Source organism: Salvelinus fontinalis, chromosome 8, assembly GCF_029448725.1.
Source record: "Salvelinus fontinalis isolate EN_2023a chromosome 8, ASM2944872v1, whole genome shotgun sequence".
In the NCBI taxonomy this organism is placed as follows: Eukaryota; Metazoa; Chordata; class Actinopteri; order Salmoniformes; family Salmonidae; genus Salvelinus; species Salvelinus fontinalis.
In genome coordinates this window covers 28405512-28421231 of record NC_074672.1, presented here as the reverse complement: position 1 = coordinate 28421231, position 15720 = coordinate 28405512, and the positions used below count along the sequence as shown (strand labels likewise).

The window sequence follows — 15720 nt, the reverse complement described above, 5'->3', positions numbered from 1 at the left end:
TACCGTGGCAAAATAAAGTACAAAATTAAATGTGTTTACATGACTAATGCCTAGTTAAATTAATTTCCATGTGTCCTATCTGTTCTTGGAGTTCCAAACAGTTAACCCAAAGATAGCTGTGTTATTAAAAGTCTTATTGGAACATTCTCAGAACATTATTTAATTACCTTCAAATAATCTATAATTTCAGTTTTCAGAACAATAATAAAACCTACCAGGAAAACATTCCCAGAACCTCCCTGCAACCTAAAAATGTGTATTCCCAGAACAGGCAAAACTTTCACTTCCATTCTCAGAATGTTTAAAATATTTATGGCTTGTTCCCAGAACTATTGGGAAACCAAAAATGTACGTTCCCACAACTTCCAAAGAACCAAATGTGCAAGCTGGGTCTGTGGTATGTGCTGCTCTGATGGGGCGGTTGAGTCAAAACAGATAAAAGTTCTTAGCTAAGGCTCTTTAGTGCTTTGGACCGCTGGGTGCTTCTCACATTCTAGTCATCCTATACAGAGATTTAGAGGAAATCTCTAGCTTGGCTTTGCTCTGGTTTTATAGAACATGGTTTCAGTTTGTATTGGTCCAGTAAATATGCAGTGTCATTGTTTGTGTTCTGGGTTAGACCTACACTAAATGGCTAAATCGTCATTCCAAAATCCTGAACATTAATATGGAGTTGGTCCCCTTTTGCGGCTATAACAGCCTCCACTCTTCTGGGAAGGCTTTCCAGTAATTGGAACACAGTCGGTGTTCCAATTAATCACAAAGGTGTTCGATGGGATTGAGGTCAGGGCTCTGTGTAGGCCAGTCAAGGTCTTCCACACTGAATTTGACAAACCTTTTCTGTATGGACCTCGCATTGTGCATGGGGGCATTGTCATGGTGAAACAGGAAAGGGCCTTCCCCAAACTGTTGGAAGCACAGAATCGTCTATAATGTCATTGTATGCTGTAGTGTTAAGATTTCCCTTCACTGGAACTAAGGGGCCTGGCCCGAACCATGAGAAACAGGCCCAGACCATAATTCATCCACCAAACTTTACAGTTTGCACTATGCTGTCGGACAGGTAGCGTTCTCCTATCATCCGCCAAACCCAGATTAGTCCGTCGGACTGCCAGATGGTGAAGTGTGATTCATCACTCCAGAAAACGCGTTTCCACTGCTCCAGAGTCCAAAGGCAACAAGCTTTACACCACTCCAGCCGACGCTTGGGATTGCGCATGGTGATCTTAGGCTTGTGTGTGGCTGCTCGGCCAAGGAAACCCATTTCATGAAGCTCCCGACGAATAGTTGCTTCCAGAGGCAGTTTGGCACTCGGTAGTGAGTGTTGCAACCAAGGACAGACAATTTTTCCACGCTACGCACTTCAGCGATCCCGTTCTGTGAGGTTTTGTGGCCATTGTTGCTCCGAGACGTTTCCACTTCACAATAACAGCACTTACAGTTGACCAGGGCAGATCTAGCAGGGCAGAAATGTTTAATTTGACGATCTGACTGGCTGGCATCCTATGACAGTGCCACATTGAATGTCACTGAGCTCTTCAGTACGGGCCATTCTACTGCCAATGTTCGTCTATGGTGACTGTGTGCTAGATTTTATACACCTGTCAGTAACGGGTGTGGCTGAAATAGCTGAATCCACTAATTTGGTGTATGAGGTATACTTTCTGATGAGCCAAATAAGATACAATACTGTAGCTGTGTCCAACAGGTGTAAGGACCATAAGTGAAATGTGAATGATTCTGACTGACCTCGTCCCAGTGTCGTGCCTCCACGTGCAGATGCACCAGGGCCTGCAGGTCTCCCATCTTGGAGTAGGTCTCAGAGGCATAACCATGGTGCTTCAGCTTCTGGAAGTAGGCCGCACACTTAGCCAGTGGTTCGCGCTCCGCCTTATCCAGCTTACGGGCTATGTCAATCAGCCTGATAGGGGAGTTGAGGAGAGATGAGATCAGATGGAGTGGGAGGGTGTGTGTTAATGTTTGTTAATGTGTGTAGTATGGGAAGCTGTCAAGCCTGATAAAGCTTAACGGGGCCAACCAATCTTTCCCTGTGTTTGTTATGCTGGGCCTGCCTTAGCCTAGGCGGTCTGGGCCAGAGTGGGGGTGTGATTGACAAGCAGCAGACACTGGGTCAGAGAGGGAGCCCTTGGGGAGCTCTGATAGGACCACAGGACCAGCCTTATGTATCTGCCTGCTACCCAATCACACACACCTACCACGCTTTCACATGACACCATGACAGGAGGGACGAAGAGAGGAGAACCAAGAGCTGTGTGGGTATGTTTGTATGTATGTATGTATGTATGTATGTATGTATGTATGTATGTATGTATGTATGTGTGTGTGTATGTATGTATGTATGTATGTGTGTGTGTGTGTGTGTATGTGTTACCCACATGTCGACCCAGCCGTGTTCTCCTATGATGTCGATGGCTTTGAGGTGTTCTCCTGCAGTCAGGTACATCTGAGCAGCGGCCCGCGGCTCCTTGCTGTTCTTAGCCCAGTCGGCTTGCTTGGACATCAGCATGCGAGTGTTTTTAGGGTCTGCCGCGCCCACAAACTCCTACAGAGGGACAGGAAGAGAGGGAAGGTGGGTGAGATAGAGGGACAAAGAGAAAGAGAAGGAGTGAGAGACAGACAGGCCCATCTGGGTCAGGGCCTGGAGAGGGGGGACATGGAGTCACATAAACAGGACCAGGACCCCACCGGTGTCCTCCAGCGCTAAAACAAATGGCCTCGAGGAACAGATGGTCACACAAATATACAGCAGCCACAAAACAAACACACACACGCACACACACACAGGGGAGGGGAAAGGAATTAGGCCTGTGTCATCTGCTTCAGTACTGTGAACACACACACAGTGACCACTCCACACACAAACACACTAAACACGAGATTGTCTCAACTTCAATTGACCCCTTCAACAAAGAATTCCCATTCAACAACTGACACTTGGAAACGTGTAACGCTACAGCCTGTCTGTGTGTGTGTGTGTGTGTGTGTGTGTGTGTGTGTGTGTGTGTGTGTGTGTGTGTGTGTGTGTGTGTGTGTGTGTGTGTGTGTGTGTGTGTGTGTGTGTGTGTGTGTGTGTGTGTGTGTGTGAGTGAGTGAGTGAGTGAGTGAGTGAGTGAGTGAGTGAGTGAGTGAGTGAGTGATTGGAATAGAATACACACCCACAGCCACCAAGCTCAGATTATTTCATGACATCATAAGCCATGAAATGTATTTATAGAATTACAGGAAATTAGCTTTAAAACTGCAAAAAAAAACTCAGCTTAAGGAAAAATGTATAGAATAGCAGGAAATTACTTCTAAAATAACAATAATTTTTCTGAGCCTCATGGTAAAGTATTATGATATTAGCAATAAACCTGCAAATCTTTCTCTATGCCCAATGGCAACAAAAAAAAATCCTTAAAAATATGTATTTATTTCCTTAAAAAATGTAAATGGTGTGCGAGAGTGTATTGACGGGGTGATATATAGCGAGACATCTAGTGATGTATGGGAAGATGAAAGATGTGGAGGAGGTCTGCCAATGTACAGGTCCTCTATTTGGCATAAGTACACGGTGAGTGAAAACACATGCTGGGATCACCTCTACATGCTCCCGTAGTTTGAACGTCTGTGTGTGTGTGTGTGTGTGTGTGTGCGTAGTTTGAACGTGTGTGTGTGCGCGTGTGTGTGCACAGGTCTCACATGTTTGAACATATTGTATGTAGAGCCTGTGTGCAACGTGCATTAGTGTGTGGGTGTACAGTATAGGCACTTCAAAAACATTAATCGAAAGTCTGTGAATGTCCAATGTCTAACACTCACCTTTAGCCATACTTGAGGTTATGCGAGTGTGTGAGTACTCGTACTCACCTTAGCGTACTCAAACATGCGCAGGTCCGTGTACATGCTGAGAGCTCTGGAGTCCAAGCCAGTCCTCTTGTAGAGCCTGGCAGCCTCGTGGAATTTCCCCTGGTAGGCATAGACATCCGCAAGGAACAGCTCAGTGTCGCTCTCACCTCTCTTCTTCCTCTCCTGCAAATCCATCAGCATGGACACAGAGAAAGACATGAGCTAACAAAGTGAAGTCAGTTTCACCCTAGTCTGATACTCCACTATCAGTCCATAGTTTCACGTACACCGAGTTTACAAAACATTAAGAACACCTTCCTAATATTGAGTTGCTGGCCCATGTTGACTCCAATGCTTACCACAGTTGTGTCAAGTTTGCTGATGTCCTTTGGGTGGTGGACCATTCTTGACACGGGAAACTGTTGAGCATGAAAAACCAAGCAGCGCTGCAGTTCTTAACACAAACCGGTGCGCCTGGAACCTACTACCATACGCCGTTCAAAGGCACTTAAATATTTTGTCTTGCCCATTCACCCTCTGAATGGCACACAAACACAATCCATGTCTCAATTGTCTCAAGGCTTACAAATACTTAATCTACTGACTGAAATGGATTTAAGATCAATAAGGGATCATAGCTTTCCCCTGGATTCACCTGGTCTGTCTATGTCATGGAAAGAGCAGGTGTTCTTAATGTTTTGTACACTCAGTGTATTTCATACAGTATGCACACACAGACACAAAGCCTGTTTCATGGAATTCAATGATCCACTGTTTCCATGTCTACACTCAACACACAAAAAGAACATTACAATCAAAGATTGAAAGTCCAATGCAGCCTTTTTTATTTTTGTATTATTTTTTAAACATTTTATCCCATTTTCTCTCCAATTTTCGTTTTATCCAATCGCTAGTAATTACTATCTTGTCTCATCGCTACAACTCCCGTACGGGCTCGGGAGAGACGAAGGTCGAAAGCCATGCGTCCTCCGAAGCACAACCCAACCAAGCCGCACTGCTTCTTTAACACAGCGCGCCTCCAACCCGGAAGCCAGCCGCACCAATGTGTCGGAGGAAACACGGTGTACCTGGCCCCCTTGGTTAGCGCACACTGCGCCCGGCCCGCCACAGGAGTCGCTGGAGCGCGATGAGACAAGGATATACCTACCGGCCAAACCCTCCCTAACCCGGACGACGCTATGCCAATTGTGCGTCGCCCCATGGACCTCCCGGTCGCGGCCGGCTGCGACAGAGCCTGGGCGCGAACCCAGAGACTCTGGTGGCGCAGCAGTGCCCTAGGCCACTGCGCCACCCGGGAGGCCCAATGCAGCCTTTTTTAACTCAATATTAACTCATTGCTAGGTGACAATTAAGTACCTTACTGTGATTGTTTTCAATCAAAATAGCTTCTTAGCAAAGAGCAATTTCTCAAGCAAGAATTTTGCTAGGACTGTCTGGGAGTGGTCTGAGTGGGGAGGAGAAAACTGAAAACTAGCTGTTATTGGTCGAGAGGTGTGGAACTCTCTTTTTTATTGGTCTATTAACTAATTTACCGCTTGTGATGTCACCAGACAGGCCTAAACTCCATCCCACCAAAACAGGCTGAAATTACAGGTGGTCTTTTCAAACAGATCTTACACTAAAAGAGCATTATCATATTTTTCACAATTTCACAGTATTATTCCAAACTCATAGTGTGGAAATATATAAAACACCGGAAATTCCGTTTTTGTCACGTTCCTGACCTGTTTTCTGTTATTTGTAAGTGTTTAGTTGATCAGGGCGTGAGTTGGGGTGGGCATTCTATGTTTTGTGTTTCTATGTTTAGGTTAGTGGTAATTAGCCTTATATGGTTCTCAATCAGGGACAGGTGTTTGACGTTTCCTCTGATTGAGAATCATATAAAGGTACGCTGTTCACATTGTTTGTTTGTGGATGGTTGTCTCCTGTGTCTGTATATGTTACCACACGGGACTGTATCGTTTGTTTGTAGTCTGTACCTGTTTGTGCGTTCTTCGTTATATGTAAGTTCACATGTTTTAGGTCAGTCTACGTTCGTTTGTTATTTTGTAGTTTGTTTAAGTGTTTTCGGTTTTCGTCTTTACTTTAATAAACTTCATTATGTCAAATTATCACGCTGCGCTTTGGTCCAATCCCTACTCCTCCTCTTCATCCGAAGAGGAGGAGGACAGCCGTTACAGTTTTAGACTCAACTGGGCCTTTATATCAAGGCAACGCATGCAATCCCAACAATTCCCTTCCTCTGTCTCGCCTTGATGCAGTGGCGTGTATTCATGGGTGCCAAAAAATGTACTAAGAATTTATTTATTTTTATAATTATTTTTCGTCTCTCTGTGTTTTCATAATTTTCCTTAAATTCACAAGAGGTTGAATATACTGTATCTCTCCAGAGAAAGCATCCAAACGAGCGAAACAGCGCTCCTCTTTCTCCGTATGTGTAGGCCAGCTATCTGGTCATAAAGAGTATGACATTGACATTGCATTGAATACAAGGGAAGCCAGCGACCATTTGGCCTCCCTTGATAAAAAAGTAGAAAATAGCCAATCACTGAGTGAGCTCAACTGTGAATGGTCCTGGCACACCAAAGAAAAGGGAAGCCAGTTTGGATTTGGCTTCACTCCTATCACAGAGAAATACATCATCGATAGAAACAACTTGAATTGTTGAATCTCGTTATGTCGTTGTCCTCCGGTGACTAGCTAGCTAAAATTGGCCCTTTCCTAAATTAGCCATGGATGGAGACAGGGATTTGGACATGTGGTTTTAGTTAATTCCCCATACAGGCCAATGATTATAATGGGGATTCTGATCCAACCATAAACTGCATTGTGCCCCTGGCCTGAGAGGATGGATGTTCAATACGTAACTAGATGTAGAAGGCTAATGTTAACTAGCTAACATTGTCCATGAAAGGAAGTTAGGCTAGCCAGCAAGCATTTTAGCCAGGTAAATAAAAATTATATAAAAGTGTGTACTGCACGACAGTACATAGACTGTTTCGTCAACATGAAAGAGAGGAGGATGGCATTCATTGGCATTTCTCTGCAAGTAGAAACATTTCTCATGTTTTTGAACTTGCACGAATGCACACAGACACAAATCAGAGCAATGGAGAGCCACACCATAAATAGTTGTTGGTATCTTTTAATTGTCACTGTATTAGACTAAGCATAGGTGATTAGATGATGTTGACTTGTAGTAACTATCCACGGTTCTAAATCAAAGGTTTGTTTAGTACGAAAATGTCAGAAACAGGTACTTTCTTGACAATGCTGTAGGCCATGTAACTATTGGTTACATGCAATATGCTTTGTGGACTTCACCGGACAGAGGTTGCTCTCTGGTTTTGTGATGAAATAAAGGTGTGATTGAATTTATTTTGCCACTGTCTTCTTATTGACTCGGCCTTAGGTCTATATACCACGGTCGCAAGCATATGAACTAACAGGTTATAGAGCAAACCACGCAATAATCACAACAGATATGTTGTAATATGGCATTTGTTTCTGGCTTCGCTTTTTACCCATGCACCGCTACTGCTTTGATGATATCATGGGCAGCTCTGGTCAGCCAGTAAATCCATCCTGATTAAAGCTATGTGGTCTGTTCTGTTTTCTACAGTCACAAACTCTGATCTTGGATTTATACAATTCAGACTAATCCATTATTCATGTGAGGGGAGTGTGTCTGTGCCATATTGTACCTCAATGCTGTTGATGAGCTCCAGGTAGCGCAGGTCTCGTACTCTGATGAATGCCTGAGAGAGGGAGAGACACACGGGTAAACAGAATGAGTGGAACTCTTACAGTATCCAGAGAATCCACTCAGACCACATCTTTCAGCTATTCTATCACACTAGTCAAACGAGGATGAGAGAGGTTCAACATACCAATAGCTTCAGGCTGCACCATCTAGTGATGGACACTAGCATTGCAGTGGTTCCTGGTTGAAAAGTGTGTGTGTGTGTGTGTGTGTGTGTCTGACCTTCTTAGCGGTGTCAAAGTCGAGCCCCTCCAGTGCTTCCGTGGCCAGATCCCTCCAGTCACTGTCAGTCACACCCAGGCAGGCGATCTGATAGGCCTCCTTGAACATCCTCCTCTCCAGATACTGGTACATGGGAGCCGACTAGGGAGAAGGGAAAGGAAGGGGAAACCAGTCAATTCAACATATAATTAGAAACACAACTAAACAGCGGATAATAAAGCTCAGTTCTTCAAGTATTATTCTTTCAGCCCACCTGAGGCACCTCCACGGCGGACATGGAGTACACGTGCAGGCAGAAGATCTTGGAGCCGTTGTAGCCCACCACGAAGCCCTGCAGCTTCTGCTGATGCACTGGGAAGTTACTGGCCTTGATGTTGAGGTAGCCGCTGCCTGAGAAACACAGCATGTCCTCACACTGGGTGTTCCAGGCTACGCTGTTAGCATTGGGCTCCTGGGAAGTAGGGAAGGAAGATCACCGAGAGAGGAAAGTCAGAGGAAACGGAGGCGAAGGAAAGAAGGAGTGGGACAACAAGGGAGATGGGTGTTACACTTTACCCCCACAAACATAACCTGTGAACCCTAATTTTAAAATGAAGCCACCTCGACCTTGGCCTTAATAACTCTTGACCCCTAACCTCTGACCTGGAAGAGCAGCTCCTTGGTGTGGATGTCGTAAACCAGGCAGGTGTTGTGTTCGTCCACCACGGCCAGCTTGCTGCGGGATGTACTCATGTCCAGACAACGCACAGACGTAGACTGCTTCAGCAGAGTGATGGCAAATGGGTTGTCAACAAAGATCTTTAGGATCTGAAGAGAAAATTTATACCAGTTGAGCCACAAGATTTGATTGAATTGAAGCACAGGAAATAGCATCTCAATAAGACTAACCTGGATAAATACAAGTAAGTTAGCTAAGAGTTTGTGTGTACTGTATATCTGTCTGTCAGTCATACTCACAGCTCCATTCTTCAGCCCCACCAGTAGGCCCTCTCTGCCCGGTGGGCCACCAATCACTTTGATGTAGCGAATCAGAGACTCCATAAGCCACTCCTTCTCCTTGATACTGGTGAAGGACAGACACTGCAGCCTCTTCTCCTGAAGGGGAGGGTCAGTGAGGAGACAGTGACAATTTGCCTGACGACTCACTACATACTGTACTTCATTCTGAGATACTTCATTCTGCCATCATTGAAGTAATTTGTGGTGATGTCAATATGAGGGGTGTTGTACAAAACAAAGTCATCAGCGATTGGATAATTTCTAACCAATCAGAGTATCAAAGGCATTTACGAATTTTCAAAACCCTGCTTTACCCGTATGTGTTCTGGATCTGGCCCAACCCATCGGTTTCTGGGACTAATCAGAATGTCTAGAATGTCTTTGCGTTCTAGAAATCATTGGGGAGGTACTCAGATCCAGACTCATTGCGGAGAAGCAACTAACGTCCGTGGGCGTGGCGTATCTTTAGGCCGGAGCAAGGAGTTTAGGTAGCCAGACAAAGTAAAAATACCACCATGTTAAAACACCAGAACATCAAACACAGGCATATCTATTTAGTATATTTTATGCATTATCTGGCCACTACTGTAATTCATTCATCACCATTTTGTCTACTTTTAATAGTTTACACTTGCTCTTAATATATCCTTCTAATCTTACTATCCATATTTTTCATTCTCATCCAATGCTCTGTGAAGATAAAGTCTGATTTGATTTGACACAGACAACCACAGCCCGGTCAGAGGTTAGACAGTCTTAACAGAGAAACCATCAGCCTCAGTTGGTGAAGCTGTAGCAGGGCTATTAGAGACAGATCTAAAGCGCTTCTGTCACACACACACAGATTTAGGGGAAAATAATACACCGAGTTAACTCCGGACTGCTCCCCCTCCTCCTCTCTGTCAAACCACAGAGACACAAACCAGAGACGAAACCACCAGAGACATCCAGCCAGGTTCCACAGTGCTGTGGTGGTAACCTCTCACTCCTCCCTGTCTCATTTAGGCTGTCTGATGGAGACTAAGAGACTAAGTGACAGAGTCCCTATTTTCTTTATTTCACCTTTATTTAACTAGGTAGGCCATTTGGGAACAAGTTCTCATATACAACTGCGACCTGGCCAAGATAAAGCAAAGTATTGCGACATAAACAACACAGAGTTACACATTAAATAAACAAATGTACAGTCTATAACACAATAGAAAAGTCTATATATATAGTGTGTGCAAATTAAGTAAGATTAGGGAGGTAAGGCAATAAATAGTCCATATTGGCAAAATAATTAACATTTAGCAGTTAAACACTGGACTGAAAGATGTGCAGAAGATGAATGCGCAAGTAGAGATACTGGTGTGCAAAGGAGCAAAAAAATAAATAATAATAATATGGGGAAGGGTAGTTGGGTGGGCTATTTACAGATGGGTTACGTACAGGTGCAATGATCTGTAAGCTGCTCTGACAGCTGATGCTTAAAGTTAGTGAGGGAGATATGAGTCTCCAGCTCCAGTGATTTTTGCAATTCATTCAGTCATTGACAGCAGAGAACTAGAAGGAAAGGCGGCCAAAGGAGGAATTGGCTTTGGGGATGACCAGTGAAATATACCTGCTGGAGCCCGTGCTACAGGTGGGTGCTGCTATGGTGACCAGTGAGCTGAGATAAGGTGGAGCTTAACCTAGCAAAGACGTATAGATGACCTGGAGCCAGTGGGTTTGGCGACAAATATGAAGTGAGGGCCAGCCAACGAGAGCGTACAGGTCACAGTGGTGGGGAGTATATGGGGCTTTGGTGACAAAACGGATGACACTGTGATAGACTGCATTGAATTTGCTGAGTAGAGTGTTGGAGGCTATTTTGTAAATGACATCGCCAAAGTCAAGGATCAATAGGATAGTCAGTTTTACAAGGGTATGTTTGGCAGCATGAGAGAAGGATGCAGTGTTGCGAAATAGGAAGCCTATGCCCTTAAGCTGGCATAGGCAACTAGATTCAGCCGCGGGACGATTTTTATCAGAGCGGATGGTCGGGGGCCGGGAAATAATTATAATAATTTGTACACTGGAAATTGACCACAACTAAGCCCATACAGAGGTTGTATTGGATTACATTGAGACATGATCACATAATGTCTCTTTTTTTATTCGTGGAAATACTTGGGAACAGATTTCCATGGTAATTGTACAGTCTTTTTTAACAACAAAAATAAAATCCCCCACCAAAAAGAAGAAAAAAGAGATTTGATATTTATTTTTTTACCAAAAACTTTGGGGGTCCCAATAAAAAAAACACTTGGGGGCTGGTTTTTGCCCACGGGCCGCCTGTTGCCACCCCTGCCCTAAAGGAGCACAGATACAGCTGGAGCCTATAAGAAGGATAGGAAGAAACATCTGGATGACCACTGGCTCTAACCATCCATCTCTGGCCTCTCTCTAGGGTGTTTTGGAGTAGCGACGCAGCGCTAACCGCTAATTCACTGGGTTTCAATTATGATAACAGCATGCTAATGTCTCTCGGCAGGGTCTTTCGCAATCTGTCACCGATGCATTAGTATAATTTACATGAGACGATGTCTCTGCAGGCCAGTGTTATTGAGTCAGGCCAAATAGTTTGTGTTGGTATGGCACTTTAGGGAGATGCTTATAACGGAGTGTTTGAGAAAAGCCTCAAGCCAAAAGCAAATCCCGGGACAACAGTTTTTAATCAAAGTATTTAGTCTAAATACAGACATTAATGTGAGCAAATAATATGACACAACTACCACTATAGTGTAGATGTGTGTCGGTGGGAAGTAGGTGATAGGGTATGATTTTGGGATTGGGTATAAGTCTCACCTGACACAGGATGATGTGCTGGGAGCAGACCACGAGCAGGTTGCACTCAAACTTTCTGCAGATCTTCTCCTTGATGCGGTAGTGCATGTCCGAGGAGTCGTCAGAGTACAGCTCGTAGATGAGGATCTTCTCAGGCAGCTGGATGGCCAGGCGGTTCCTGTAGATAGCTATCTTCTTCACAAGCTCTCTGCACTTGATCCTCACTGGGCATGAAGAAAGCACAAAAGTAGGAGGCATAGTTAGAACAGGGCATATAATCCCAGTCCCCAATAGTCCTGAATAGACCAGATGGTGTGACTCTACATAGCCTTCCAATGGACCACCGTATTGCTTACACCCATCCAGTTCCATCAGATCTGCTAGCACTGAAGAGGTAAAAGGTCACGCAAGGTGCTACAGATTTGAATTTGAATAAAACAGGCCTTTTCTGAATTCTAATAAGAGAAGTACAACACTGTGTACTGTCTAAATCAGAGCTATCCAACCTTGTTCCTGGAGTGCTACTGTCCTTTAAGTTTTCACTCCAACACTAATCTAGCGCAACCTGATTTTAATAATTAGCTGGTTGATAAGCACAATCAGGTTAGTTACAACTGGGGTTGAAGCGACAACCTACAGGAGGGTAGCTCTCCAGGAACAGGGTTGAGGAGCCCTAGTCTAAATTAATCCACCTTTCTGTTCAGTGATGAGGTGCTGGACGATGACATCAGTCATGCTGTCTCTGTAGGCATAGCGGTCCTTGTACAGGCCGTGCACCGTGCTGAAGATGAGCTGGAAGAAGGCTATGGTCCCATCCTGGCAGCCCAACACCTAAACAGAGGAGAGGAAATGAGAGTTCAATGTAGCAGTGGTTCCCATTAACACTTCCATGAAAAGACAGAGAGACAGGGTGTTCCTTCTTTTTGTTAAAGCCCTGTCTGAGACAATGTGGAGATGTCAGCAAGGTACCTTATGCCCTCCCATATGAGTTGTTAGTATTAATATAATCCAAAAGAAAGATATAGTGATATTACTTCCATGTTCTCTATGAATGATTACAGATGCTTTTCCCACAAGTTAAAAATAACTCATCTCTAAATGTGTCCCAAAGTGATATGAGGTTGCATCAACATTTGATCTGACAGATGACATCTGTAGCGTTGTCAGTAGCATTTTATCATTTCAGCTCTGCGTTCTTCACAACATGTCTCAGCATCATATCAGCACTATTTTAAATTATAGCGTTCCAATACAGTTCACTTTAGACACACGCACGTACACTCATTTATATACAGTTCACACATTTACTCAAATGTACACACACGTGACTAAAAGAGACACACCACATAGTTGGAGTCAGGTTTGACTCTACAGGTCCACACCCAGGAGCTCTGCTCCCCGATGGTGCCGAGCCGCACCCCATCTTTGGTGTAGAGGGAGGCCTGCTTGTCCGAGCCACCCATCACAATGTATTCCCCCTTGGAGAAGTAGCTGACACAGCAGGGGTCATAGGTCAGAGTTCTGTCCTTCCCAATCTGAGAGAGAGAGGAACAGATATTGAAATAACAAAGTCTACTTCATATTTATTGACCTTTATCTGGGCTATGATTGTCTAGGCCAAGGATTTCCCCTGACTTGGGGAATGGACTATTTTTTACCAGAGCCACAGGGTAGTGCACTATATCGGGAAAGCCTACAGTCCATCCCCTTAAGCGCCTGACCAAAGAGATGGAAAAACACATACACACTTTCTTGCTTCTAAATAGGCTCTATTGTGCTGGCACTTGAAGTCCATTTGCGCAACGTCATATCAGTTCCCCGACTCTGTGCATCTGTTTCTCCTCACCCTGAAAAAGAACCGCCTGACAGTCCATTCTTTTACCCTGAAATAAAACCCTTTTGGACAACCTCCCTTTTTTCATTACAGACTACTCATAGCACGGTAATCAAAACAGCATGTTCACTTACACTGATAAACAGCCCAGTGACAACACATGAGACTAAGGTTCCATGGCAGGGTAATGAAACAGTGCATATTTGTCTGTAATTACAATATTACCGAGGGGGATATGGGGGAGGAGGAGTAGTGACGGAATCATTATTAATCGCCGAACAGGATCATTTCCAGTGCAGTGTTACGGTTTCAATAGTCCCTGACAGGCTAATTGCAACAGAAAATACAGGGCTTAAAGGTCTCAGACAGTGGCCTCCTTAAGTGGTTTATGTGTTATCGTGGATGAGTGATAGCATCGAGGCCATTGGGGTTTCGTTGACCAATCACCGGTGTCCATCTGGGAGCACAACCTAAACCCATGGTCATAACCTAGGCCTATTGATTTGTAACCAATTCAGTGGTTAGAGTGTCCGTCCTGAGATTGGAAGGTTGAGAGTTCGATCCCCGGGCCGAGTCATATCAAAGACTGTAAAAATGGGACCTAATCCATCCTTGCTTGGCACTCAGCATGAGATAGATTGGGGCTTGCGATATACTAGCGTCCTGTCCAGGGGGTGTACTTGGCTCATGCTCCTGCTTCCATAAGCTGTTTCGGCTCATACAAGTCAAGACTAATGAAGCGCTACTTACTTGATCTGTATGTAACAACTATGTGTCCTACACACCGATGTGCTACACAGTAGTTTCTATTAAGCAAAGTTGCTCTTTTCAATATCTTTCACCATTGCATTTTTAGTATATTTTATGTTTTATTTATGTTAGACATGTAGCCTATTTATTCATTTGCTGTGGAAACAAACCCAAAATGTTTATCTAAAATGTTCCCACTATCCAGATGGGCCGGAAGAAGGCAAAAACATTCATTAAATTCCAGACGCCTGAAGTAAATGTTGGGGAGATGGTTCACGGACATGCTTTTTGCAGACACACACCTGTTTTCCACTGAGCTGATAGAAGGACAGCTTCTGACCCCAGTCTGCCACAGCCAGGATGTCATTGTGCTCATCCCTAAGAGAGACACTCCAACATGAGTTTATATTTTCCACTTTAACATTCTGACAATTAAACTGGATTTAGAAAGATCTCAAAACGTATTCACCTAAAAGGTACATTAAACCCTACATCTCACTGGTATGGTAAAAGTAAGTGTCCTATATCATTGTGTTGCCTCCAAACATATAAATCTAGACCTAACCAAAGTATTTCCCTGAGTTTTGATGTTACCTTTCTCAATTTCCCTGTCCTCCCTCTCTGCCTTCCCTACCTGAGCTGGCTGAAGTGGTCTGGATCAGAGAACACTCCCTGCAGCATGGGCTCCCCCTCGTCTCCTTCAGACCTGTCCGTTTCTGCTCCTCTTCCTACCTGCCTCTCTCTCTCCAGCTGCCTGCCTAGCCCCAGGACCTCTACCCTGCCACTGCAGCTCTGGCTGTAGGCGGTGTCAATGAGCAGGCACAGGGGCTCTGGCATGCTGCTGTCCACATCCACCGCCTCGTTGTCCTCTCCCTCACAGAAGGGCATCCACTTCCACCAGTCCCTGTCAGAGCCTGCCTGGTCAAACACTGACACTTGCTGGCTGTCTACAGGCCATACACTGTCATTCTCTGATTTTCACTACCATGCTTGTTTCACATTGTGAACAGGCAGCTTAAAAAGACTCAATACAGAGAAATATCACTCAGGAAAAAAAGTATTATTGTTGATTTCAAAAGCAGTAAACCTTTACTCTCCAAGACATAGCACACTCAGGTTTTAAAATGTTTTACACAGCAAAAAACCCACATGAGAGGAGAGTGACTCACTTGGAGGGGTTCCATGCGATGGACCAGATAGGAGAGGAGGATCCTCCTGGTCGCTCTATTTTCACCTTCTCCTCTCCGTTCTTATTCCTGATGCTCACCACCCCGTTCATCATTCCCAGGGCCAGGTACTGACCGTCATTGGTCCACCTGCGGTCAAAAGGATTATGACAATACTGACCATAAGAGAGGCTATCCAAACAAAAAGGAGATAGCAGCAATTTCTCTATACTCACCCACAACATGTTATCTTGCTGTTGACTTTGTGCTTGGATACAGATTTCTGTTCTGGGGACCACAGACCTAGA

The 15720-nt window shown here is 44.5% G+C and overlaps 1 protein-coding gene across 5 annotated transcripts in view; it reads right to left on the bottom strand.

Moving 5' to 3' along the window:
* ift122 (intraflagellar transport 122 homolog (Chlamydomonas)) overlaps nt 1-15720 on the bottom strand; it is a 35564-nt gene that overhangs the window by 18500 nt on the left and 1344 nt on the right. For 3 of the 5 annotated variants that reach the window (XM_055932056.1, XM_055932053.1, XM_055932055.1), the window contains exons 6-19: nt 15649-15715; nt 15416-15562; nt 14549-14624; nt 13006-13197; nt 12355-12493; nt 11684-11886; nt 8813-8950; nt 8498-8662; nt 8109-8306; nt 7856-7996; nt 7575-7628; nt 3871-4032; nt 2397-2563; nt 1750-1921 (exon numbers count right to left, since the gene is read on the bottom strand). In XM_055932056.1, the coding sequence (XP_055788031.1) occupies nt 1750-1921; nt 2397-2563; nt 3871-4032; nt 7575-7628; nt 7856-7996; nt 8109-8306; nt 8498-8662; nt 8813-8950; nt 11684-11886; nt 12355-12493; nt 13006-13197; nt 14549-14624; nt 15416-15562; nt 15649-15715 (2021 nt within the window). Of the gene's footprint in view, nt 1-1749; nt 1922-2396; nt 2564-3870; nt 4033-7574; nt 7629-7855; nt 7997-8108; nt 8307-8497; nt 8663-8812; nt 8951-11683; nt 11887-12354; nt 12494-13005; nt 13198-14548; nt 14625-15415; nt 15563-15648; nt 15716-15720 lie in introns of those variants that run through there. The other 2 variants (XM_055932054.1, XM_055932057.1) reach the window with 2 other exon arrangements.